At 54.3% G+C, this 26698-nt stretch overlaps 1 protein-coding gene across 3 annotated transcripts in view; it reads right to left on the reverse strand.

Moving 5' to 3' along the window:
- Positions 1 to 1390: 1390 nt before the first annotated feature.
- Positions 1391 to 26698, reverse strand: part of POMGNT1 (protein O-linked mannose N-acetylglucosaminyltransferase 1 (beta 1,2-)) — a 49063-nt gene continuing 23755 nt past the window's right edge. For all 3 annotated transcript variants that reach the window (XM_040407018.1, XM_040407019.1, XM_040407020.1), the window contains 9 exons: positions 12862 to 12920; positions 4917 to 4989; positions 4708 to 4836; positions 4509 to 4634; positions 2838 to 2902; positions 2606 to 2650; positions 2404 to 2539; positions 2062 to 2171; positions 1391 to 1744 (listed from right to left, as the gene is read on the reverse strand). In XM_040407018.1, coding sequence (XP_040262952.1) covers positions 1663 to 1744; positions 2062 to 2171; positions 2404 to 2539; positions 2606 to 2650; positions 2838 to 2902; positions 4509 to 4634; positions 4708 to 4836; positions 4917 to 4989; positions 12862 to 12920 — 825 coding nt within the window. In that variant the 3' untranslated portion in view covers positions 1391 to 1662. The remainder of the gene's footprint in view (positions 1745 to 2061; positions 2172 to 2403; positions 2540 to 2605; positions 2651 to 2837; positions 2903 to 4508; positions 4635 to 4707; positions 4837 to 4916; positions 4990 to 12861; positions 12921 to 26698) is intronic.

The raw sequence follows: 26698 nt of genomic DNA on the forward strand, positions 1-26698 counted from the left end.
GGGCAGACCACAGCCACCCTCACCTCGTCATCACACACAAGGACAGACCACAGCCGCCCTCACCTCGTCATCACACACAAGGACGGACCACAGCCGCCCTCACCTCGTCATCACACACGAGGACAGACCACAGCCGCCCTCACCTCGTCATCACACACAAGGACGGACCACAGCCGCCCTCACCTCGTCATCACACACGAGGACAGAACACAGCCGCCCTCACCTCGTCATCACACACAAGGACGGACCACAGCCGCCCTCACCTCGTCATCACACACGAGGACGGACCACAGCCGCCCTCACCTCGTCATCACACACGAGGACGGACCACAGCCGCCCTCACCTCGTCATCACACACGAGGACGGACCACAGCCGCCCTCACCTCGTCATCACACACGAGGATGGTCTGCAGCCGCCCTCACCTCGTCATCACACACGAGGACAGACCACAGCCGCCCTCACCTCGTCATCACACACGAGGACGGACCACAGCCGCCCTCACCTCGTCATCACACACAAGGACGGACCACAGCCGCCCTCACCTCGTCATCACACACAAGGACGGACCACAGCCGCCCTCACCCCGTCATCACACACGAGGACGGACCACAGCCGCCCTCACCTCGTCATCACACACAAGGACGGACCACAGCCGCCCTCACCTCATCATCACACACGAGGACAGACCACAGCCGCCCTCACCTTGTCATCACACACAAGGACGGACCACAGCCGCCCTCACCTCGTCATCACACACGAGGACGGACCACAGCCGCCCTCACCTCGTCATCACACACGAGGACAGACCACAGCCGCCCTCACCTCGTCATCACACACAAGGACGGACCACAGCCGCCCTCACCTCATCATCACACACAAAGACAGACCACAGCCGCCCTCACCTCGTCATCACACACGAGGACAGACCACAGCCGCCCTCACCTCGTCATCACACACGAGGACGGACCACAGCCGCCCTCACCTCGTCATCATCACACACACACACGAGGACAGACCACAGCCGCCCTCACCTCGTCATCACACACGAGGACGGACCACAGCCGCCCTCACCTCGTCATCACACACGAGGACAGACCACAGCCGCCCTCACCTCGTCATCACACACAAGGACGGACCACAGCCGCCCTCACCTCGTCATCACACACGAGGACGGACCACAGCCGCCCTCACCTCGACATCACACACGAGGACGGACCACAGCCGCCCTCACCTCGTCATCACACACGAGGACAGACCACAGCCGCCCTCACCTCGTCATCACACACGAGGACAGACCACAGCCGCCCTCAGGTCTCATCTTACTCACAATCACACAAGGACGGGATGTTCAGGCTGATCATCAATAAATAATTTCACAAATTAAAATTCAAAATAGCAAAAAAAATAAAAAGAACTTTAAACAGGAGGTTAGAAATTTCCTCTGATTCAGTCCAAACCAGTCACCCTTGATGACAGGGATCGCGGCGCGGTCATTCTCCGCTGAGGCTTCCAGTGGATAAACCCAAGTAGTCAATGTAGAAAATGCTACAAGCAGAACCGCTCGCTGGGGCGCCACGTGCAAATGTCACAGGACTTTCCTCAAGACCGGCGTCAGATATAGGCAACAGGACGGCTTGTTGGAAGACGGTGATGGCCGAGCGTCAGGACTGGTCAACCCCAGCAGCATCTTCTTTGGGTGGAGGCTCCAGGTAAATCGGGGTCACGGATGGGGGCTTCTTACTCCTACAACACAGGGGAGAGGATTGAGCTGCTGCCCCCCTGGCACCGGCGGACTGTGACGCAGAAGTCCTGACTGGAGGCCAACGTATGGAGTGAAGGAGCAACCTGACATTGAGCTCTCCACTATGAAGATGGCTGCCGCTGCCCTGGACGCCCACTGCTCGCATTCAAGCACTCGGCCAGGACAGGGGCACCAAAACACGGAGGCTGCAGCGGCCACTTACCTTAGGGGAACACTGTAGACTGACCTAATGGAAGGAAAAGGACCCACCCTGGACTTTGTAGACTGCGAAGGGGGGGGGGGGGGGAGCAATACTCACGAGTAAGGAGAAGATGGGAATCCAACCACCAAAAAATGGTTCCTCTTTCGGAAAAGGCGCCAGAGTCCCTTGTGGTTCCCTCTTACATCAAGGTCCCAAATGTGAAGACACTGAGAAGAGAAAAGAAACCAGGTGCTAGCAGTGCACCGGACACGCGCCATGAGGCCCACCTCTCCTGGAAGCGGCCATCACTCGTCCTGCACACGGATGAGGACCATGATGTGATGTCAGTACACTAGATGTTACAGAGTGGCCCTCAGAGGGCGTCTATCCCTGTGCAGCGGGCCCCACATCTCATGAGAAGTGGGATGGGGGTCAGTAAGTACACGGTGGATCGGGCACCTTTGCCAGCTGAGACCAGGTGGTGAAATCTGCTTTCTGCTCCATACGGATGTACATGACGTAGGTCTTCCCTTCTGTGTCTGGGATGAAGGAGTCCTCACAAGGGTCCTTGGAGTGATCCAGCACCTCGGCCTGACTGGAAGAAGCAGAGCCCAATGAGCACAGAGACAAACCAACCAGCGAGGCCACAGAAGCCACCAACCTGAGGAGCCGCTGCACCTCTGCCTCGTAGGCGTCCTTCCTCAGGCTGCAAACAAAGACAAAGCGTTACACGGCAGTCGCTACACGCACCCACCATGAGCCAGGACTCCGGGGGGCCCTGGAGGCACTCAACGTAGTGCAGCCCCGCGTTACGGTGCTTGGTGCACAAGAAGAGGCGATCCAAAACCCACCCGCCATCACATGTCCGAGGTACCGCAGAGCGCACAACCCACCTTTCCACATTCGTCAGCTGCACGTTCGGAACAGTGTTGAACTTGTGTTTTTTAAAATAAGCTTCCTGTAAAAGAAAAATCCAGGGGTCATCACAGGAGCGGCGCCCATCATCCAAACAGACCGAAGATGATAGGAATCACAGTCCAAGAAGTACAATAGAAAGTCAGGAGAGGAAGTGGGGTCAGCCTGAGGGGGAGGGGCAGAGCCTGAGGGGAGGAACCCTGGGGGGAGGGGCACAGCCTGAGGGGAGGAATCCTGGGGGGAGGGGCACAGCCTGAGGGGAGGAACCCTGGGGGGGAAGAGGGGCACAGCCTGAGGGGAGGAACCCTGGGGGGGAGGGGCAGAGCCGGAGGGGAGGAATCCTGGGGGGAGGGGCACAGCCTGAGGGGAGGAACCCTGGGGGGGAGGGGCACAGCCTGAGGGGGATAAACCCTGGGGGGAGGGGCACAGCCTGAGGGGAGGAACCCTGGGGGGGAGGGGCAGAGCCTGAGGGGAGGAATCCTGGGGGGAGGGGCACAGCCTGAGGGGAGGAACCCTGGGGGGGAGGGGCACAGCCTGAGGGGGATAAACCCTGGGGGGAGGGGCACAGCCTGAGGGGAGGAGCACAGCCTGAGGGGGGGAGGGGCACAGCCTGAGGGGAGGAACTCCACACCTGTAATGAGTCTGGGGGGAGGGGCACAGCCTGAGGGGAGGAACCCTGGGGGAGGGGCACAGCCTGAGGGGGATAAACCCTGGGGGGGAGGGGCAGAGCCTGAGGGGAGGAATCCTGGGGGGGAGGGGCAGAGCCTGAGGGGAGGAATCCTGGGGGGAGGGGCACAGCCTGAGGGGGATAAACCCTGGGGGGAGGGGCACAGCCTGAGGGGAGGAGCACAGCCTGAGGGGGGGAGGGGCACAGCCTGAGGGGAGGAACCCTGGGGGGAGGGGCACAGCCTGAGGGGAGGAACCCTGGGGGGGAGGGGCACAGCCTGAGGGGAGGAACCCTGGGGGGGAAGAGGGGCACAGCCTGAGGGGAGGAACCCTGCACCTGTAATAAGGGGTCTGAGGAGGGAGGGGCACAGCCTGAGGGGGAGGAACTCTGGGGGGGAGGGGCAGAGCCTGAGGGGGGGGAACCCTGGGGGGGAGGGGCACAGCCTGAGGGGAGGAACCCTGGGGGGGAGGGGCACAGCCTGAGGGGAGGAACTCCGCACCTGTAATGAGTCTGGGGGGAGGGGCACAGCCTGAGGGAAGGAACCCTGGGGGAGGGGCACAGCCTGGGGGGAGGAACCCCGCACCTGTAATAAGGGGTCTGAGGAGGGAGGGGCACAGCCTGAGGGGAGGAACCCTGGGGGGGAGGGGCACAGCCTGAGGGGAGGAACCCCGCACCTGTAATAAGGGGTCTGAGGAGGGAGGGGCACAGCCTGAGGGGGAGGAACTCTGGGGGGGAGGGGCAGAGCCTGAGGGGGGGGGGAACCCTGGGGGGGAGGGGCACAGCCTGAGGGGAGGAACCCTGGGGGGGAGGGGCACAGCCTGAGGGGAGGAACTCCGCACCTGTAATAAGGGGTCTGAGGAGGGAGGGGCACAGCCTGAGGGGAGGAACCCTGGGGGGGAGGGGCACAGCCTGAGGGGAGGAACCGTGGGGGGAGGGGCACAGCCGGAGGGGGGTGACCTTTACCCCGCACCCTGACACTCACATGGAAATACCCGTTCATGTTGAGCCCTACGATCCCGAAGTGATAGGACCTGGAGACATCGGGGATCAGGCACTCGCGCCCCTTCCTCTGCTCCGGCATCCGCATCCACATATCCCAGTCCCACAGCTGCGGGGGAGAAGACTCGGGTCACACTGTGCCGTCCCCCACACCGGTACCACAGGCCATTACTGCCCCCTACCTTCTCTGGAGTCGGCCATTTTGGCTCCAGTTCATCCTTGTATAGGCTCTTCCGCAGCACCCAGCCCAGACCCGGCATGGTTTCCACCCTATAAATGAGGGACGGGTCCTCTGCCGTATGCTCGTACCCCTGAAACACGGAGAGAAGCAGCGGGGGTCACCATCTGCAGCATAGCGCCTCCTGGAGTCTGCAGACGGAGCGGCACACACCTGATCGTTCCAGGCAGAGATGCAATACAGGGAGTCGTCCTCCTCCAGGAGGTGGATGGTCTGACTGAGGAAGCTGCGGAGCGACAAGACCCCCGAACAGTCAGCGCTGAATGACAGCATCACTACAGCAGGGAGGCTCCACCTGCGGCCCTCCAGCTGTTGCAGAACTACAACTCCCAGCATGCCTGGATAGCTTACAGCTATCAGCCTACAGCAGGGCATGGGGGGAGTTGTAGTTCTACAACAGCTGGAGGGCCGCAGGTTGTGCATCCCTGCACTACAGCATCACCGCGTACTACCGCATCACCGCGCAGAGCCGCTGCACACTACAGCATCACCGCGTACTACCGCATCACCGCGCAGAGCCGCTGCACACTACAGCATCACCGCGTACTACCGCATCACCGCGCAGAGCCGCTGCACACTACAGCATCACCGCGTACTACCGCATCACCGCGCACAGAGCCACCACACTACAGCATCATCACACACTACCGCATCACCGCGCACAGAGCCACCACACTACAGCATCATCACACACTACCGCATCACCGCGCACAGAGCCACCACACTACAGCATCAGCGCGTACTACCGCATCACCGCGCACAGAGCCACCACACTACAGCATCACCGCGCACAGAGCCACCACACTACAGCATCAGCGCGTACTACCGCATCACCGCGCACAGAGCCACCACACTACAGCATCAGCGCGCACAGAGCCACCACACTACAGCATCACCGCGTACAGAGCCACAGCACACTACAGCATCACCGCGCACAGAGCCACAGCACACTACAGCATCACCACACACTACCGCATCACCGCGCACAGAGCCACAGCACACTACAGCATCACCACACACTACCGCATCACCGCGCACAGAGCCACAGCACACTACCGCATCACCGCGCAGAGCCGCTGCACACTACAGCATCACCGCGCACAGAGCCACCACACTACAGCATCACCGCGCACAGAGCCACCACACTACAGCATCACCGCGCACAGAGCCACCACACTACAGCATCACCGCGTACAGAGCCACAGCACACTACCGCATCACCACACACTACCGCATCAGCGCGCAGAGCCGCTGCACACTACAGCATCACCGCATACTACCGCATCACCGCGCAGAGCCGCTGCACACTACAGCATCACCGCATACTACCGCATCACCGCGCAGAGCCGCTGCACACTACAGCATCACCGCGCACAGAGCCACCACACTACAGCATCACCGCGCACAGAGCCACCACACTACAGCATCACCGCGCACAGAGCCACCACACTACAGCATCACCGCGCACAGAGCCACCACACTACAGCATCACCGTGTACTACCGCATCAGCGCGCAGAGCCGCTGCACACTACAGCATCATCGCGCACAGAGCCACCACACTACAGCATCACCGCGCACAGAGCCACAGCACACTACAGCATCACCGCGCACAGAGCCACCACACTACAGCATCACCGCGCACAGAGCCACAGCACACTACAGCATCACCGCGCACAGAGCCACAGCACACTACAGCATCACCGCGCACAGAGCCACAGCACACTACAGCATCACCGCGCACAGAGCCACAGCACACTACAGCATCACCGCGTACTACCGCATCAGCGCGCAGAGCCGCTGCACACTACAGCATCATCGCGTACTACCGCATCACCGCGCACAGAGCCACCACACTACAGCATCACCGCGCACAGAGCCACAGCACACTACAGCATCACCGCGCACAGAGCCACAGCACACTACAGCATCACCGCGCACAGAGCCACCACACTACAGCATCACCGCGCACAGAGCCACAGCACACTACAGCATCACCGCGCACAGAGCCACAGCACACTACAGCATCACCGCGCACAGAGCCACCACACTACAGCATCACCGCGCACAGAGCCACCACACTACAGCATCACCGCGCACAGAGCCACCACACTACAGCATCATCGCGCACAGAGCCACCACACTACAGCATCACCGCGCACAGAGCCACCACACTACAGCATCACCGCGCACAGAGCCACCACACTACAGCATCACCGCGCACAGAGCCACCACACTACAGCATCACCGCGCACAGAGCCACCGCACTACAGCATCACCGCGCACAGAGCCACCACACTACAGCATCACCGCGCACAGAGCCACCACACTACAGCATCACCGTGCACAGAGCCACAGCACACTACAGCATCACCGCGTACAGAGCCACAGCACACTACCGCATCACCACACACTACCGCATCAGCGCGCAGAGCCGCTGCACACTACCGCATCACCACACACTACCGCATCACCGCGCACAGAGCCACAGCACACTACCGCATCACCACACACTACCGCATCACCGCGCAGAGCCGCTGCACACTACAGCATCACCGCGTACTACCGCATCACCGCGCACAGAGCCACAGCACACTACAGCATCACCGCATACTACCGCATCACCGCGCAGAGCCGCTGCACACTACAGCATCACCGCATACTACCGCATCACCGCGCACAGAGCCACCACACTACAGCATCATCACACACTACCGCATCACCGCGCACAGAGCCACCACACTACAGCATCATCACACACTACCGCATCACCGCGCACAGAGCCACCACACTACAGCATCAGCGCGTACTACCGCATCACCGCGCACAGAGCCACCACACTACAGCATCACCGCGCACAGAGCCACCACACTACAGCATCAGCGCGTACTACCGCATCACCGCTCACAGAGCCACCACACTACAGCATCACCGCGTACAGAGCCACAGCACACTACAGCATCACCGCGCACAGAGCCACAGCACACTACCGCATCACCACACACTACCGCATCACCGCGCACAGAGCCACAGCACACTACCGCATCACCGCGCAGAGCCGCTGCACACTACAGCATCACCGCGCACAGAGCCACCACACTACAGCATCACCGCGCACAGAGCCACCACACTACAGCATCACCGCGTACAGAGCCACAGCACACTACAGCATCACCGCGCACAGAGCCACAGCACACTACAGCATCACCGCGCACAGAGCCACAGCACACTACCGCATCACCACACACTACCGCATCAGCGCGCAGAGCCGCTGCACACTACCGCATCACCACACACTACCGCATCACCGCGCACAGAGCCACCACACTACAGCATCACCGCGCACAGAGCCACAGCACACTACAGCATCACCGCGCACAGAGCCACAGCACACTACAGCATCACCGCGCACAGAGCCACCACACTACAGCATCACCGCGTACTACCGCATCAGCGCGCAGAGCCGCTGCACACTACAGCATCATCGCGTACTACCGCATCACCGCGCACAGAGCCACCACACTACAGCATCATCGCGCACAGAGCCACCACACTACAGCATCATCGCGCACAGAGCCACCACACTACAGCATCACCGCGCACAGAGCCACCACACTACAGCATCACCGCGCACAGAGCCACCACACTACAGCATCACCGCGTACAGAGCCACAGCACACTACAGCATCACCGTGCACAGAGCCACAGCACACTACAGCATCACCGCGTACAGAGCCACAGCACACTACCGCATCACCACACACTACCGCATCAGCGCGCAGAGCCGCTGCACACTACCGCATCACCACACACTACCGCATCACCGCGCACAGAGCCACAGCACACTACCGCATCACCACACACTACCGCATCACCGCGCAGAGCCGCTGCACACTACAGCATCACCGCGTACTACCGCATCACCGCGCACAGAGCCACAGCACACTACAGCATCACCGCATACTACCGCATCACCGCGCAGAGCCGCTGCACACTACAGCATCACCGCATACTACCGCATCACCGCGCACAGAGCCACCACACTACAGCATCATCACACACTACCGCATCACCGCGCACAGAGCCACCACACTACAGCATCAGCGCGTACTACCGCATCACCGCGCACAGAGCCACCACACTACAGCATCACCGCGCACAGAGCCACCACACTACAGCATCAGCGCGTACTACCGCATCACCGCTCACAGAGCCACCACACTACAGCATCAGCGCGCACAGAGCCACCACACTACAGCATCACCGCGTACAGAGCCACAGCACACTACAGCATCACCGCGCACAGAGCCACAGCACACTACCGCATCACCACACACTACCGCATCACCGCGCACAGAGCCACAGCACACTACCGCATCACCGCGCAGAGCCGCTGCACACTACAGCATCACCGCGCACAGAGCCACCACACTACAGCATCACCGCGCACAGAGCCACCACACTACAGCATCACCGCGTACAGAGCCACAGCACACTACAGCATCACCGTGCACAGAGCCACAGCACACTACAGCATCACCGCGTACAGAGCCACAGCACACTACCGCATCACCACACACTACCGCATCAGCGCGCAGAGCCGCTGCACACTACCGCATCACCACACACTACCGCATCACCGCGCACAGAGCCACAGCACACTACCGCATCACCACACACTACCGCATCACCGCGCAGAGCCGCTGCACACTACAGCATCACCGCATACTACCGCATCACCGCGCAGAGCCGCTGCACACTACAGCATCACCGCATACTACCGCATCACCGCGCAGAGCCGCTGCACACTACAGCATCACCGCGCACAGAGCCACCACACTACAGCATCACCGCGCACAGAGCCACCACACTACAGCATCACCGCGCACAGAGACACCACACTACAGCATCACCGCGCACAGAGCCACCACACTACAGCATCACCGTGTACTACCGCATCAGCGCGCAGAGCCGCTGCACACTACAGCATCATCGCGTACTACCGCATCACCGCGCACAGAGCCACCACACTACAGCATCATCGCGCAGAGCCACCACACTACAGCATCACCGCGCACAGAGCCACAGCACACTACAGCATCACCGCGCACAGAGCCACAGCACACTACAGCATCACCGCGCACAGAGCCACAGCACACTACAGCATCACCGCGCACAGAGCCACCACACTACAGCATCACCGCGTACTACCGCATCAGCGCGCAGAGCCGCTGCACACTACAGCATCATCGCGTACTACCGCATCACCGCGCACAGAGCCACCACACTACAGCATCACCGCGCACAGAGCCACAGCACACTACAGCATCACCGCGCACAGAGCCACCACACTACAGCATCACCGCGCACAGAGCCACAGCACACTACAGCATCACCGCGCACAGAGCCACAGCACACTACAGCATCACCGCGCACAGAGCCACCACACTACAGCATCACCGCGTACTACCGCATCAGCGCGCAGAGCCGCTGCACACTACAGCATCATCGCGTACTACCGCATCACCGCGCACAGAGCCACCACACTACAGCATCATCGCGCACAGAGCCACCACACTACAGCATCATCGCGCACAGAGCCACCACACTACAGCATCACCGCGCACAGAGCCACCACACTACAGCATCACCGCGTACAGAGCCACAGCACACTACAGCATCACCGCGTACAGAGCCACCACACTACAGCATCATCGCGCACAGAGCCACCACACTACAGCATCATCGCGCACAGAGCCACCACACTACAGCATCACCGCGCACAGAGCCACAGCACACTACAGCATCACCGTGCACAGAGCCACAGCACACTACAGCATCACCGCGTACAGAGCCACAGCACACTACCGCATCACCACACACTACCGCATCAGCGCGCAGAGCCGCTGCACACTACCGCATCACCACACACTACCGCATCACCGCGCACAGAGCCACAGCACACTACCGCATCACCACACACTACCGCATCACCGCGCAGAGCCGCTGCACACTACAGCATCACCGCGTACTACCGCATCACCGCGCACAGAGCCACAGCACACTACAGCATCACCGCATACTACCGCATCACCGCGCAGAGCCGCTGCACACTACAGCATCACCGCATACTACCGCATCACCGCGCAGAGCCGCTGCACACTACAGCATCACCGCGCACAGAGCCACCACACTACAGCATCACCGCGCACAGAGCCACCACACTACAGCATCACCGCGCACAGAGCCACCACACTACAGCATCACCGCGCACAGAGCCACCACACTACAGCATCACCGTGTACTACCGCATCAGCGCGCAGAGCCGCTGCACACTACAGCATCATCGCGTACTACCGCATCACCGCGCACAGAGCCACCACACTACAGCATCATCGCGCACAGAGCCACCACACTACAGCATCACCGCGCACAGAGCCACAGCACACTACAGCATCACCGCGCACAGAGCCACCACACTACAGCATCACCGCGCACAGAGCCACAGCACACTACAGCATCACCGCGCACAGAGCCACAGCACACTACAGCATCATCGCGCACAGAGCCACCACACTACAGCATCATCGCGCACAGAGCCACCACACTACAGCATCACCGCGCACAGAGCCACCACACTACAGCATCACCGCGCACAGAGCCACAGCACACTACAGCATCACAGAGCCACAGCACACTACAGCATCACCGCGCACAGAGCCACCGCACTACAGCATCACCGCGTACTACCGCATCAGCGCGCAGAGCCGCTGCACACTACAGCATCATCGCGCACAGAGCCACCACACTACAGCATCACCGCATACTACCGCATCACCGCGCACAGAGCCACCACACTACAGCATCATCGCGCACAGAGCCACCACACTACAGCATCACCGCGCACAGAGCCACAGCACACTACAGCATCACAGAGCCACAGCACACTACAGCATCACCGCGCACAGAGCCACCGCACTACAGCATCACCGCGTACTACCGCATCAGCGCGCAGAGCCGCTGCACACTACAGCATCATCGCGCACAGAGCCACCACACTACAGCATCACCGCGCAGAGCCACCGCACTACAGCATCACCGCGCACAGAGCCACCGCACTACAGCATCACCGCGTACTACCGCATCAGCGCGCAGAGCCGCTGCACACTACAGCATCACCGCGCGCAGAGCCGCTGCACACTACAGCATCACCGCGTACTACCGCATCAGCGCGCAGAGCCGCTGCACACTACAGCATCACCGCGCGCAGAGCCGCTGCACACTACAGCATCACCGCGTACTACCGCATCACTGCGCACAGAGCCACAGCACACTACCGCATCACCGCGCACAGAGCCACAGCACACTACAGCATCACCGCGCACAGAGCCACCACACTACAGCATCACCACACACTACAGCATCACCGCGCACAGAGCCACCACACTACAGCATCACCGCGTACTACCGCATCAGCGCGCAGAGCCGCTGCACACTACAGCATCATCGCGTACTACCGCATCACCGCGCACAGACCCACCACACTACAGCATCATCGCGCACAGAGCCACCACACTACAGCATCACCGCGCACAGAGCCACCACACTACAGCACCACCACACTACCGCATCAACGCGCACAGAGCCACCACACTACCGCATCACCGCGCACAGAGCCACCACACTACAGCATCACCGCGCACAGAACCACCACACTACCGCATCACCGCGTACTACAGCATCACCGCGTACTACAGCATCACCGCGTACTACAGCATCACCGCGTACTACAGCATCACCGCGTACTACAGCATCACCGCGTACTACAGCATTACCGCATACTACAGCATCACCGCACACTACAGCATCACCGCGCAGAGCCGCAGCATCACCGCGCACAGAGCCACCACACTACAGCATCATCGCGCACAGAGCCACCACACTACAGCATCACCGCGCAGAGCCGCAGCATCACCGCGCAGAGCCACCGCACACTACAGCATCACCGCACACTACAGCATCACCGCGCACTACAGCATCACCGCGCACTACAGCATCACCGCGCACTACAGCATCACCGCGCAAAGCCGTTACATTTACCTGAAGAAATCCACAGAAACGTCCAAGTCTTCTTCAAGGACAACGACAAACTTGGCCTCCTAAGAAAAAGAAAGTGAACCCTGTGAGCTGCGCCGTGGCTCCACCTCGAGATTAGATGTTCACACATGGATTTCTCTGCATTTTTCACACCAAGATCCAACTCTCAGATCCGTGGCAATGTTTATGTGAAACAAAATTTTTCCAAACCGGGAAGGGCTCCACCTCCCAGGAGAGCTGCAGAGAAGAGCGCGGTCACCTCCACGTTCCATCCACCTTCTCCGTGAACCGTTCCTTCCGTCTCACTTCTAGGATGATTAACCTTTATTCTACCAACAGCATCATAACAGGGCGGGAATTAGAAGGGGTGTCATGGACTCCGGCGAGTGGAATTATCATTTTTCCCATCGTCCTATGACCGCACCAGGAGCAATCCCAGAGGGACGACCGCTTGTAATACTTTACACTGAAGGAAAGGTCAGAAGCAGCAGAGATCCAGTGCAGATCTCCAAGCAGCTGCTTCTACCTTCTCCACCAAGAAGTGGACGCTGCCCTGGTCAAACGAGCCGTCCATCCAGTGGGTGGACGGGACATAGTCACTGGTCAGACCAGACATGGAGGACCGTGTACTGGGCTCCTGTGAACAAGGCAGACATAGCAGAGCTGGAGAGGGTCCAGAGGAGGGCAACTAAAGTAATAACTGGAATGGGGCAACTACAGTACCCTGAAAGATTATCAACATTAGGGTAAAAAAGACGACTGAGGGGAGATCTAATTACTATGTATAAATATATCAGGGGTCAGTACAGAGATCTATCCCATCATCTATTTATCCCCAGGACTGTGACAAGGGGACATCCTCTGCGTCTGGAGGAAAGAAGGTTTGTACACAAACATAGAAGAGGATTCTTTACTGTAAGAGCAGTGAGACTATGGACTCCATACTGTAAGAGCAGTGAGACTATGGACTCTTTACTGTAAGAGCAGTGAGACTATGGACTCTATACTGTAAGAGCAGTGAGACTATGGACTCTTTACTGTAAGAGCAGTGAGACTATGGACTCTTTACTGTAAGAGCGGTGAGACTATGGACTCTTTACTGTAAGAGCAGTGAGACTATGGACTCTTTACTGAAAGAGCAGTGAGACTATGGACTCTTTACTGAAAGAGCAGTGAGACTATGGACTCTTTACTGAAAGAGCAGTGAGACTATGGACTCTTTACTGAAAGAGCAGTGAGACTATGGACTCTTTACTGAAAGAGCAGTGAGACTATGGACTCTTTACTGAAAGAGCAGTGAGACTATGGACTCTTTACTGAAAGAGCAGTGAGACTATGGACTCTTTACTGAAAGAGCAGTGAGACTATGGACTCTTTACTGAAAGAGCAGTGAGACTATGGACTCTTTACTGTAAGAGCAGTGAGACTATGGACTCTATACTGTAAGAGCAGTGAGACTATGGACTCTTTACTGTAAGAGCAGTGAGACTGTGGACTCTTTACTGTAAGAGCAGTGAGACTATGGACTCTTTACTGTAAGAGCAGTGAGACTATGGACTCTATACTGTAAGAGCAGTGAGACTATGGACTCTATACTGTAAGAGCAGTGAGACTATGGACTCTATACTGTAAGAGCAGTGAGACTATGGACTCTTTACTGTAAGAGCAGTGAGACTATGGACTCTTTACTGTAAGAGCAGTGAGACTATGGACTCTTTACTGTAAGAGCAGTGAGACTATGGACTCTTTACTGTAAGAGCACTGAGACTATGGACTCTACTGTAAGAGCAGTGAGACTATGGACTCTATACTGTAAGAGCGGTGAGACTATGGACTCTATACTGTAAGAGCAGTGAGACTATGGACTCTTTACGGTAAGAGCAGTGAGACTATGGACTCTTTACTGTAAGAACAGTGAGACTATGGACTCTATACTGTAAGAGCAGTGAGACTATGGACTCTTTACTGTAAGAGCAGTGAGACTATGGACTCTATACTGTAAGAGCGGTGAGACTATGGACTCTATACTGTAAGAGCAGTGAGACTATGGACTCTTTACGGTAAGAGCAGTGAGACTATGGACTCTTTACTGTAAGAACAGTGAGACTATGGACTCTATACTGTAAGAGCAGTGAGACTATGGACTCTTTACTGTAAGAGCAGTGAGACTATGGACTCTTTACTGTAAGAGCGGTGAGACTATGGACTCTTTACTGTAAGAGCAGTGAGACTATGGGCTCTTTACTGTAAGAGCAGTGAGACTATGGACTCTACTGTAAGAGCAGTGAGACTATGGACTCTTTACTGTAAGAGCAGTGAGACTATGGACTCTTTACTGTAAGAGCGGTGAGACTATGGACTCTTTACTGTAAGAGCAGTGAGACTACGGACTCTTTACTGTAAGAGCAGTGAGACTATAGACTCTTTACGGTAAGAGCAGTGAGACTATGGACTCTTTACTGAAAGAGCAGTGAGACTATGGACTCTTTACTGAAAGAGCAGTGAGACTATGGACTCTTTACTGTAAGAGCAGTGAGACTATGGACTCTTTACTGTAAGAGCAGTGAGACTATGGACTCTTTACTGTAAGAGCAGTGAGACTATGGACTCTTTACTGTAAGAGCAGTGAGACTATGGACTCTTTACTGTAAGAGCAGTGAGACTATGGACTCTTTACTGTAAGAGCAGTGAGACTATGGACTCTTTACTGTAAGAGCAGTGAGACTATGGACTCTTTACTGTAAGAGCAGTGAGACTATGGACTCTTTACTGTAAGAGCAGTGAGACTATGGACTCTTTACTGTAAGAGCAGTGAGACTATGGACTCTTTACTGTAAGAGCAGTGAGACTATGGACTCTACTGTAAGAGCAGTGAGACTATGGACTCTATACTGTAAGAGCAGTGAGACTGTGGACTCTTTACTGTAAGAGCAGTGAGACTATGGACTCTTTACTGTAAGAGCAGTGAGACTGTAGACTCTTTACTGTAAGAGCAGTGAGACTATGGACTCTATACTGTAAGAGCACTGAGACTATGGACTCTTTACTGTAAGAGCAGTGAGACTATGGACTCTTTACTGTAAGAGCGGTGAGTCTATGGACTCTTTACTGTAAGAGCGGTGAGACTATGGACTCTTTACTGTAAGAGCGGTGAGACTATGGACTCTTTACTGTAAGAGCAGTGAGACTATGGACTCTTTACTGTAAGAGCAGTGAGACTATGGACTCTTTACTGTAAGAGCAGTGAGACTATGGACTCTTTACGGTAAGAGCAGTGAGACTATGGACTCTTTACTGTAAGAGCAGTGAGACTATGGACTCTTTACTGTAAGAGCAGTGAGACTATGGACTCTATACTGTAAGAGCGGTGAGACTATGGACTCTATACTGTAAGAGCAGTGAGACTATGGACTCTTTACGGTAAGAGCAGTGAGACTATGGACTCTTTACTGTAAGAACAGTGAGACTATGGACTCTATACTGTAAGAGCAGTGAGACTATGGACTCTTTACTGTAAGAGCAGTGAGACTATGGACTCTATACTGTAAGAGCGGTGAGACTATGGACTCTATACTGTAAGAGCAGTGAGACTATGGACTCTTTACGGTAAGAGCAGTGAGACTATGGACTCTTTACTGTAAGAACAGTGAGACTATGGACTCTATACTGTAAGAGCAGTGAGACTATGGACTCTTTACTGTAAGAGCAGTGAGACTATGGACTCTTTACTGTAAGAGCGGTGAGACTATGGACTCTTTACTGTAAGAGCAGTGAGACTATGGGCTCTTTACTGTAAGAGCAGTGAGACTATGGACTCTACTGTAAGAGCAGTGAGACTATGGACTCTTTACTGTAAGAGCAGTGAGACTATGGACTCTTTACTGTAAGAGCGGTGAGACTATGGACTCTTTACTGTAAGAGCAGTGAGACTACGGACTCTTTACTGTAAGAGCAGTGAGACTATAGACTCTTTACGGTAAGAGCAGTGAGACTATGGTGGTGATGGTGAGTTCACTATAAGAGTTCAGGAGGGGCCTGGATGTATTTCTGGAGTGTAATAATATTACAGGCTATAGCTACTAGAGAGGGGTCGTTGATCCAGGGAGTTATTCTGATGCCTGATTGGAGTCGGGAAGGAATTTTTTCCCTAAAGTGAGGACCATTGGCTTCTACCTCACAGGGGTATTTTTTTCCTTCCTCTGGATCAACTTGCCGGATGATAGGCCGAACTGGACGGACGGAGGGATTTTCGGCCTTATAAACTGTGTTACTAGGAAACATCAGCTGAACCAATATCTACCTATTCCATCTAGCGAAGCATTTTCCTCCGTCTGGAAACTGTACAGAAAGAGGGGAAGACTTTCTCCACCGTCCTCCAAGACGGACGGACGGACGGACTACTTCCTGAGCTTTCTGAAAACTCACTTTGGGAAGAAAAGCCGGGCCTGGTCCAAGCGTAATTCTGTCTTCCTGCTTAGACGGACAAGGAGGACTGATGGACAATGCTTGAAGTCCTCCTAGCTGAAGAGACACTGGAACGTTACCATCTCAATGGAGAGATTATTCAATGGTTCAAAAGGACCTTTTACTCTGCAACATTGAGTCAAGGTCCAGGGAGGGACCCGCGAGATCTTTGCAGGAATCTCCCTAGATATGGCCCTGCAAAACCTAACAACCCAAGGACGCGAGGCCAGTCTAGTGTCCAAGAAAACATTCAAAGTGGAAATCTGCACGTTCAACCCTTTATCTGATCCTATCTGAAAGCTGACAAGAGTGTGACTGACTAATACCTAAAAACTAAAGAAAGCAGAGCAAACCCGAGCAGAAGAGTCAGTAGTTACTGGTTTTCTCCTCCGAGAGGGCAGAAATATCCGGCTCAGGCAGTCCCTTCTGTACTAATATAACACAGACAGGTGCCCTCTGCGGACTCACTAAACCCTCAAACTGATGATAAAATTGAGAGATCAGCCAACATATCCTGCTTGGAGGACATGTCTGAGCCCCAGCACCGCACCAAGGTTTCTCAAGTAGCCCGGTACCTAACACTCACCTACCTGCGCCATGTGGGCAATACCAGGGGCCAGTGGGCAAATTACAGGAGCGTGAGGCCGACTCACAGACAACTCACCAGTTACCTCCAGCATGTGACCATGCCAGCAATGGGAGGAGGGAGGAGTCTGCGAGTCCCACTCAGGACTGGCTGGTAGGGCCCAGGCCTCACAGGTGCACCTAGATGTGGCCGGGGGATGGAGAGCAGGCAGATTTACATCAGAGTTTATACACCTCCAGGCATCTCTATATATACAAAGGCGTGGTATTAACCAAGCAGGACGTGCTCAAACCCACATGCAGTATATATATATATATATATATATATATATATATATATATATATATAGGGGAGCAAATCCTGCACTTGTGGCCCGTTGCTAATGACGATCCCCAGCAAAAATGCATACGGTGGAGGATGCCTGCAGCGAACCACAAGTACCACAATAGACATCCTACACAAGATAGCAATTTTGTGGATGTGATAATCAATATAACAATATAACTAAATATCGGCAAAGACAGGTGCCCTTCTGTACTAGTAGCAACCATTCATAAGCCACGCCGTCTGGAGAAAGCCTCTCACAGGAGGGTGAACAATCGGACCCTGACTCAAGAGGGTCGGTACTTCTGGAAGACTCCAGGGATCTCTGGCCAAAAGGAGCTTCAGCCAAGTGAGCCATTACTCTTGCCCTGTCCTCCCTTATTTTCTTCCACACCCTGGAGATCAACTGAAGCGGAAGAAAAGCCTAGAGAAGGTCCCGGTCCCAAGGCATCTACTGCTGTAGGAGCTTCCCCCGGGTCAAGTGAAAAAAAACACGTCACTTTCCTGTTGGGTCTCGTAGCAAAGATCTATACGCGGCCCCCCAAACCTGTACTACATGGGAAAAAATGTTCTGGTTGAGGGACCACCCCCTCTGACGACTCAAAAAATAGTCTAAGCCCCTGATATGCCGGGCCGACCGGGATAACACTCCCCCTCTATCAGTGAAAGAATCTGAGCCGCCATCTCCAATTCTCTGGTTGGGTACCACCGTGATGGTCCAGACCACGGTCTGACAATATGTTTGAAGGTGGGTTCCTGGGCAGGGGTAGCTTCACATTTGAAGAACTGTCCCAAATCGATTATTCCCAAGAACCCTGAAGAATTGTGTCCCGCACATGAGCTCCCTAACCCGTCGGGCTGGCGTCGGTCCTAATCGCTTAAGGGTTTACAATTTTCCAAGGCAGTCCCTGAATCAAGTTTCTTGAGCATAGCCCCCATTCCAGCGCCCGACACGTCTCACTGGATATTAGAATCCTCTTGTCTAAATCCTTCACCTCTCCTACATACAGGGTGTTCCTGAGACAGACATCCCCTTCTTATCGAAACACAAGGTCTCTCCACCAGCCCCTGCACTACTGGCCTTACCTTCTGGACCTTGTCTGGGGTCAACGGATCTCCGAGATCGGGAGACAATGCCCAGGAACGGTTGTATCTTCTGAGGAGCGGGAGACCATGCCCAGGAACGGTTGTATCTTCTGAGGAGCGGGAGACAATGCCCAGGAACCGTTGTATCTTCTGAGGAGCGGGAGACAATGCCCAGGAACCGTTGTATCTTCTGAGGAGCGGGAGACAATGCCCAGGAACCTTTGTATCTTCTGAGGAGCGGGAGACAATGCCCAGGAACCGTTGTATCTTCTGAGGAGCGGGAGACAATGCCCAGGAACCTTTGTATCTTCTGAGGAGCGGGAGACAATGCCCAGGAACGGTTGTATCTTCTGAGAAGCGGGAGACAATGCCCAGGAACGGTTGTATCTTCTGAGAAGCGGGAGACAATGTCCAGGAACCGTTGTATCTTCTGAGGAGCGGGAGACAATGCCCAGGAACGGTTGTATCTTCTGAGGAGCTATTCTGGACCTGCACCACCTGTTCCACATGAGAGACAACTCTGCATGGACAGGGCTACAATTAGACGTCGTCAAGTACGGTACGATCAGAATATCCGCTCTCTTATGTGCGACACCAATCCCACTATCCGTTTTGTAAAGATGAGGGTTGCCATGGACACCCTGAAAAGTACCTGGAATGGAAAGCACCCAAGTTGTCCCTTGATCTGTAAAGCCGATGATAATGTGCACCCTTTATATGCAGACCTTTGTACAGGAGATCCACCGCTGACTTCATGGTCTCCACCTTGTGTGGACCTCTCAGCTTGAGAACGGTTCTGTATCCCCCACGTGGTTTTCTCACTAGAAAGAGTGTGGAATAGAATCCCATTCCTCTGACACCAGGCAGGGTAAGGGCTCCTGTATGAAGAAGCAAACTTACCTCCTTCTCTAGGGCCCCTTGACCTCCTTTTGGACTCTTTCTGGAGGAGATGTGAATTCTGGCCTGAAACCCTCCAGGTTTGTCACCAATTTGTGACGGGGGAGGGGGAAGGATTGGGTGCGGTTCGGGGCCATGGACTCTTCCTCCCACCCTGACGTCACTGGGAGCCATCTTTTTTGGTTGAAGCTGAGGTCCGATTATTGACAAGGAAGTGGAGAACTTCCATTTATTATCTTCACTCGGGCTTCTTTCCCACCAAACCTTCTGCCCTGATGAACAGAATTCTATTGCCTCCTACGGCTCGGGGGAGCGCTTCTTTCTATCCTCCGCCTGCTCTGAAATGTCCTTTAGCGCCGACACAAACATTTCCCTTCACACGGGATATTAAAGACGATTCTTTGACGCCACCTCCCCTGACCAATAAATCCCTATGGAAAATATCACAGACAATAACGCACTAACACAATAGATGCAGACATTATATACGGACTCCGCCCGCACTCGGATCGGATAAAATCTGAGACTCTCAGCCAATATATTCTGATCAAAACACACCTGAGCCCACCTACCCGCGCCAAGGTGGTCTCAGTCAGGCAGCTCCTACTCTATACCTACCTATGCCGTTGGGCATCTACATTCAGGAGAGCAAACCCTGCACATGTAGTGCTCCGCTCCTAGTCACCTCTATGTGCACCAAGCAACCAATCAGAGGAGCCGTGCGGCTATATGTACCACCTAATAAAGGGCGTCTATAGGAGCCCGCACAGCTATATGTACCACCTAATCAAGGGCGTCTATAGGAGCCCGCACAGCTATATGTACCACCTAATCAAGGGCGTCTATAGGAGCCCACACAGCTATATGCACCACCTAATCAAGGTCACCTGTGGAGCCGGCACAGCTATATGTACCACCTAATCAAGGTCACCTGTGGAGCCGGCACAGCTATATGTACCACCTAATCAAGGTCACCTGTGGAGCCGGCACAGCTATATGTACCACCTAATCATGGTCACCTGTGGAGCCGGCACAGCTATATGTACCACCTAATCAAGGTCACCTGTGGAGCCCGCACAGCTATATGTACCACCTAATCAAGGTCACCTGTGGAGCCGGCACAGCTATATGTACCACCTAATCGAGGTCACCTGTGGAGCCCGCACAGCTATATGTACCACCTAATCAAGGTCACCTGTGGAGCCGCACAGCTATATGTACCACCTAATCATGGTCACCTGTGGAGCCGGCACAGCTATATGTACCACCTCATCATGGTCACCTGTGGAGCCCGCACAGCTATATGTACCACCTAATCAAGGTCACCTGTGGAGCCGGCACAGCTATATGTACCCCCTAATCAAGGTCACCTGTGGAGCCCGCACAGCTATATGTACCACCTAATCATGGTCACCTGTGGAGCCGGCACAGCTATATGTACCACCTCATCATGGTCACCTGTGGAGCCCGCACAGCTATATGTACCACCTAATCAAGGTCACCTGTGGAGCCCGCACAGCTATATGTACCACCTAATCATGGTCACCTGTGGAGCCGGCACAGCTATATGTACCACCTAATAAAGGTCACCTGTGGAGCCCGCACAGCTATATGTACCACCTAATCAAGGTCACCTGTGGAGCCCGCACAGCTATATGTACCACCTAATCATGGTCACCTGTGGAAGCCGCACAGCTATATGTACCACCTAATCATGGTCACCTGTGGAGCCCGCACAGCTATATGTACCACCTAATCAAGGTCACCTGTGGAGCCGGCACAGCTATATGTACCACCTAATCAAGGTCACCTGTGGAGCCCGCACAGCTATATGTACCACCTAATCAAGGTCACCTGTGGAGCCCGCACAGCTATATGTACCACCTAATCAAGGTCACCTGTGGAGCCCGCACAGCTATATGTACCACCTAATCAAGGGCACCTGTGGAGCCGGCACAGCTATATGTACCACCTAATAAAGGTCACCTGTGGAGCCCACACAGCTATATGTACCACCTAATCAAGGTCACCTGTGGAGCCCGCACAGCTATATGTACCACCTAATAAAGGGCGTCTATAGGAGCCCGCACAGCTATATGTACCCCCTAATCAAGGTCACCTGTGGAGCCCGCACAGCTATATGTACCACCTAATCATGGTCACCTGTGGAGCCGGCACAGCTATATGTACCACCTAATCAATGTCACCTGTGGAGCCGGCACAGCTATATGTACCACCTAATCAAGGTCACCTGTGGAGCCGGCACAGCTATATGTACCACCTAATCAAGGTCACCTGTGGAGCCCGCACAGCTATATGTACCACCTAATCAAGGTCACCTGTGGAGCCCGCACAGCTATATGTACCACCTAATCAAGGTCACCTGTGGAGCCGGCACAGCTATATGTACCACCTAATCAAGGTCACCTGTGGAGCCCGCACAGCTATATGTACCACCTAATCAAGGTCACCTGTGGAGCCGGCACAGCTATATGTACCACCTAATCAAGGTCACCTGTGGAGCCCGCACAGCTATATGTACCCCCTAATCAAGGTCACCTGTGGAGCCCGCACAGCTATATGTACCCCCTAATCAAGGTCACCTGTGGAGCCGGCACAGCTATATGTACCACCTAATCAAGGTCACCTGTGGAGCCGGCACAGCTATATGTACCACCTAATCAAGGTCACCTGTGGAGCCGGCACAGCTATATGTACCACCTAATCAAGGTCACCTGTGGAGCCGGCACAGCTATATGTACCCCCTAATCAAGGTCACCTGTGGAGCCCGCACAGCTATATGTACCACCTAATCAAGGTCACCTGTGGAGCCGGCACAGCTATATGTACCACCTAATCAAGGTCACCTGTGGAGCCGGCACAGCTATATGTACCCCCTAATCAAGGTCACCTGTGGAGCCGGCACAGCTATATGTACCCCCTAATCAAGGTCACCTGTGGAGCCGGCACAGCTATATGTACCACCTAATCAAGGTCACCTGTGGAGCCGGCACAGCTATATGTACCACCTAATCATGGTCACCTGTGGATGCCGCACAGCTATATGTACCACCTAATCAAGGTCACCTGTGGAGCCCGCACAGCTATATGTACCACCTAATCATGGTCACCTGTGGAGCCCACACAGCTATATGTACCACCTAATCAAGGTCACCTGTGGAGCCGGCACAGCTATATGTACCACCTAATCAAGGTCACCTGTGGAGCCGGCACAGCTATATGTACCCCCTAATCAAGGTCACCTGTGGAGCCCGCACAGCTATATGTACCACCTAATCAAGGTCACCTGTGGAGCCGGCACAGCTATATGTACCACCTAATCAAGGTCACCTGTGGAGCCGGCACAGCTATATGTACCACCTAATCATGGTCACCTGTGGAGCCCGCACAGCTATATGTACCACCTAATCATGGTCACCTGTGGAGCCCACACAGCTATATGTACCACCTAATCAAGGTCACCTGTGGAGCCGGCACAGCTATATGTACCACCTAATCAAGGTCACCTGTGGAGCCGGCACAGCTATATGTACCACCTAATCATGGTCACCTGTGGAGCCCGCACAGCTATATGTACCACCTAATCATGGTCACCTGTGGAGCCCACACAGCTATATGTACCACCTAATCAAGGTCACCTGTGGAGCCCGCACAGCTATATGTACCACCTAATCAAGGTCACCTGTGGAGCCGGCACAGCTATATGTACCACCTAATCAAGGTCACCTGTGGAGCCCGCACAGCTATATGTACCCCCTAATCAAGGTCACCTGTGGAGCCCGCACAGCTATATGTACCATCTAATCAAGGTCACCTGTGGAGCCGGCACAGCTATATGTACCACCTAATCAAGGTCACCTGTGGAGCCGGCACAGCTATATGTACCACCTAATCAAGGTCACCTGTGGAGCCGCACAGCTATATGTACCATCTAATCATGGTCACCTGTGGAGCCCGCACAGCTATATGTACCACCTAATCATGGTCGCCTGTGGAGCCCGCACAGCTATATGTACCATCTAATCAAGGTCACCTGTGGAGCCGGCCCAGCTATATGTACCACCTTATCATGGTCACCTGCGGCAGTCTTCATAGCTATATGTACCACCTAATCATGGTCACCTGTGGAGCCGGCACAGCTATATGTACCACCTAATCAAGGTCACCTGTGGAGCCCGCACAGCTATATGTACCCCCTAATCAAGGTCACCTGTGGAGCCGGCACAGCTATATGTACCACCTAATCATGGTCACCTGCGGCAGTCTTCATAGCTATATGTACCACCTAATCATGGTCACCTGTGGAGCCCGCACAGCTATATGTACCTCCTAATCATGGTCACCTGTGGAGCCGGCACAGCTATACAGTGGCGGAAATAATTATTTGACCCCTCACTGATTTTGTAAGTTTGTCCAATGACAAAGAAATGAAAAGTCTCAGAACAGTATCATTTCAATGGTAGGTTTATTGTAACAGTGGCAGATAGCACATCAAAAGGAAAATCGAAAAAATAACTTTAAATAAAAGATAGCAACTGATTTGCATTTCATTGAGTGAAATAAGTATTTGAACCCTCTAACAAAAAAAGACTTAATACTTGGTGGAAAAACCCTTGTTTGCAAGCACAGAGGTCAAACGTTTCTTGTAATTGATGACCAAGTTTGCGCACATTTTAGGAGGAATGTTGGTCCACTCCTCTTTGCAGATCATCTCTAAATCCCTAAGGTTTCGAGGCTGTCTCTGTGCAACTCTGAGCTTGAGCTCCCTCCATAGGTTTTCGATTGGATTAAGGTCCGGAGACTGACTAGGCCACTCCATGACCTTAATGTGCTTCTTCTTGAGCCACTCCTTTGTTGCCTTTGCTGTATGTTTTGGGTCATTGTCGTGCTGGAACACCCATCCACGACCCATTTTCAGTTTCCTGGCAGAGGGAAGGAGGTTGTCGCTCAGGATTTCACGATACATGGCTCCGTCCATTTTCCCGTTTATGCGAATAAGTTGTCCTGTGCCCTTAGCAGAAAAACACCCCCAAAGCAAAATGTTTCCACCCCCATGCTTGACGGTGGGGACGGTGTTTTGGGGGTCATAGGCAGCATTTTTCTTCCTCCAAACACAGCGAGTTGAGTTAATGCCAAAGAGCTCTATTTTGGTCTCATCAGACCACAGCACCTTCTCCCAGTCACTCTCTGAATCATTCAGGTGTTCATTGGCAAACTTCAGACGGGCCTGCACATGTGCCTTCCTGAGCAGGGGGACCTTGCGAGCCCTGCAGGATTTTAATCCATTGCGGTGTAATGTGTTTCCAATGGTTTTCTTGGTGACTGTGGTCCCTGCTAATTTGAGGTCATTAACTAACTCCTCCCGTGTAGTTCTAGGATGCTTTTTCACCTTTCTCAGAACCATTGACACCCCACGAGGTGAGATCTTGCGTGGAGCCCCAGAGCGAGGTCGATTGATGGTCATTTTGTGCTCCTTCCATTTTCGAACAATCGCACCAACAGTTGTCACCTTCTCTCCCAGCTTCTTGCTAATGGTTTTGTAGCCCATTCCAGCCTTGTGCAGGTCTACAATTTTGTCTCTGACATCCTTGGACAGCTCTTTGGTCTTTCCCATGTTGGAGAGTTTGGAGTCTGCTTGATTGATTGATTCTGTGGACAGGTGTCTTTTATACAGGTGACTAGTTAAGACAGGTGTCCTTAATGAGGGTGACTAATTGAGTAGAAGTGTCTAACCACTCTGTGGGAGCCAGAACTCTTAATGGTTGGTAGGGGTTCAAATACTTATTTCACTCAATGAAATGCAAATCAGTTGCTATCTTTTATTTAAAGTTATTTTTTCGATTTTCCTTTTGATGTGCTATCTGCCACTGTTACAATAAACCTACCATTGAAATGATACTGTTCGGAGACTTTTCATTTCTTTGTCATTGGACAAACTTACAAAATCAGCGAGGGGTCAAATAATTATTTCCGCCACTGTATGTACCACCTAATCAAGGTCACCTGTTGGAGCCGGCACAGCTATATGTACCCCCTAATCATGGTCACCTGTGGAGCCCGCACAGCTATATGTACCACCTAATCAAGGTCACCTGTTGGAGCCGGCACAGCTATATGTACCCCCTAATCATGGTCACCTGTGGAGCCGGCACAGCTATATGTACCACCTAATCAAGGTCACCTGTGGAGCCGGCACAGCTATATGTACCACCTAATCGAGGTCACCTGTGGAGCCCGCACAGCTATATGTACCACCTAATCGAGGTCACCTGTGGAGCCCGCACAGCTATATGTACCCCCTAATCGAGGTCACCTGTGGAGCCCGCACAGCTATATGTACCACCTAATCAAGGCCGTCTGTGGAGCCGGCACAGCTATATGTACCACCTAATCAAGGTCACCTGTGGAGCCGGCACAGCTATATGTACCACCTAATCATGGTCACCTGTGGAGCCGGCACAG

This window comes from Bufo bufo, chromosome 9, assembly GCF_905171765.1.
Source record: "Bufo bufo chromosome 9, aBufBuf1.1, whole genome shotgun sequence".
Lineage (NCBI taxonomy): Eukaryota > Metazoa > Chordata > Amphibia > Anura > Bufonidae > Bufo > Bufo bufo.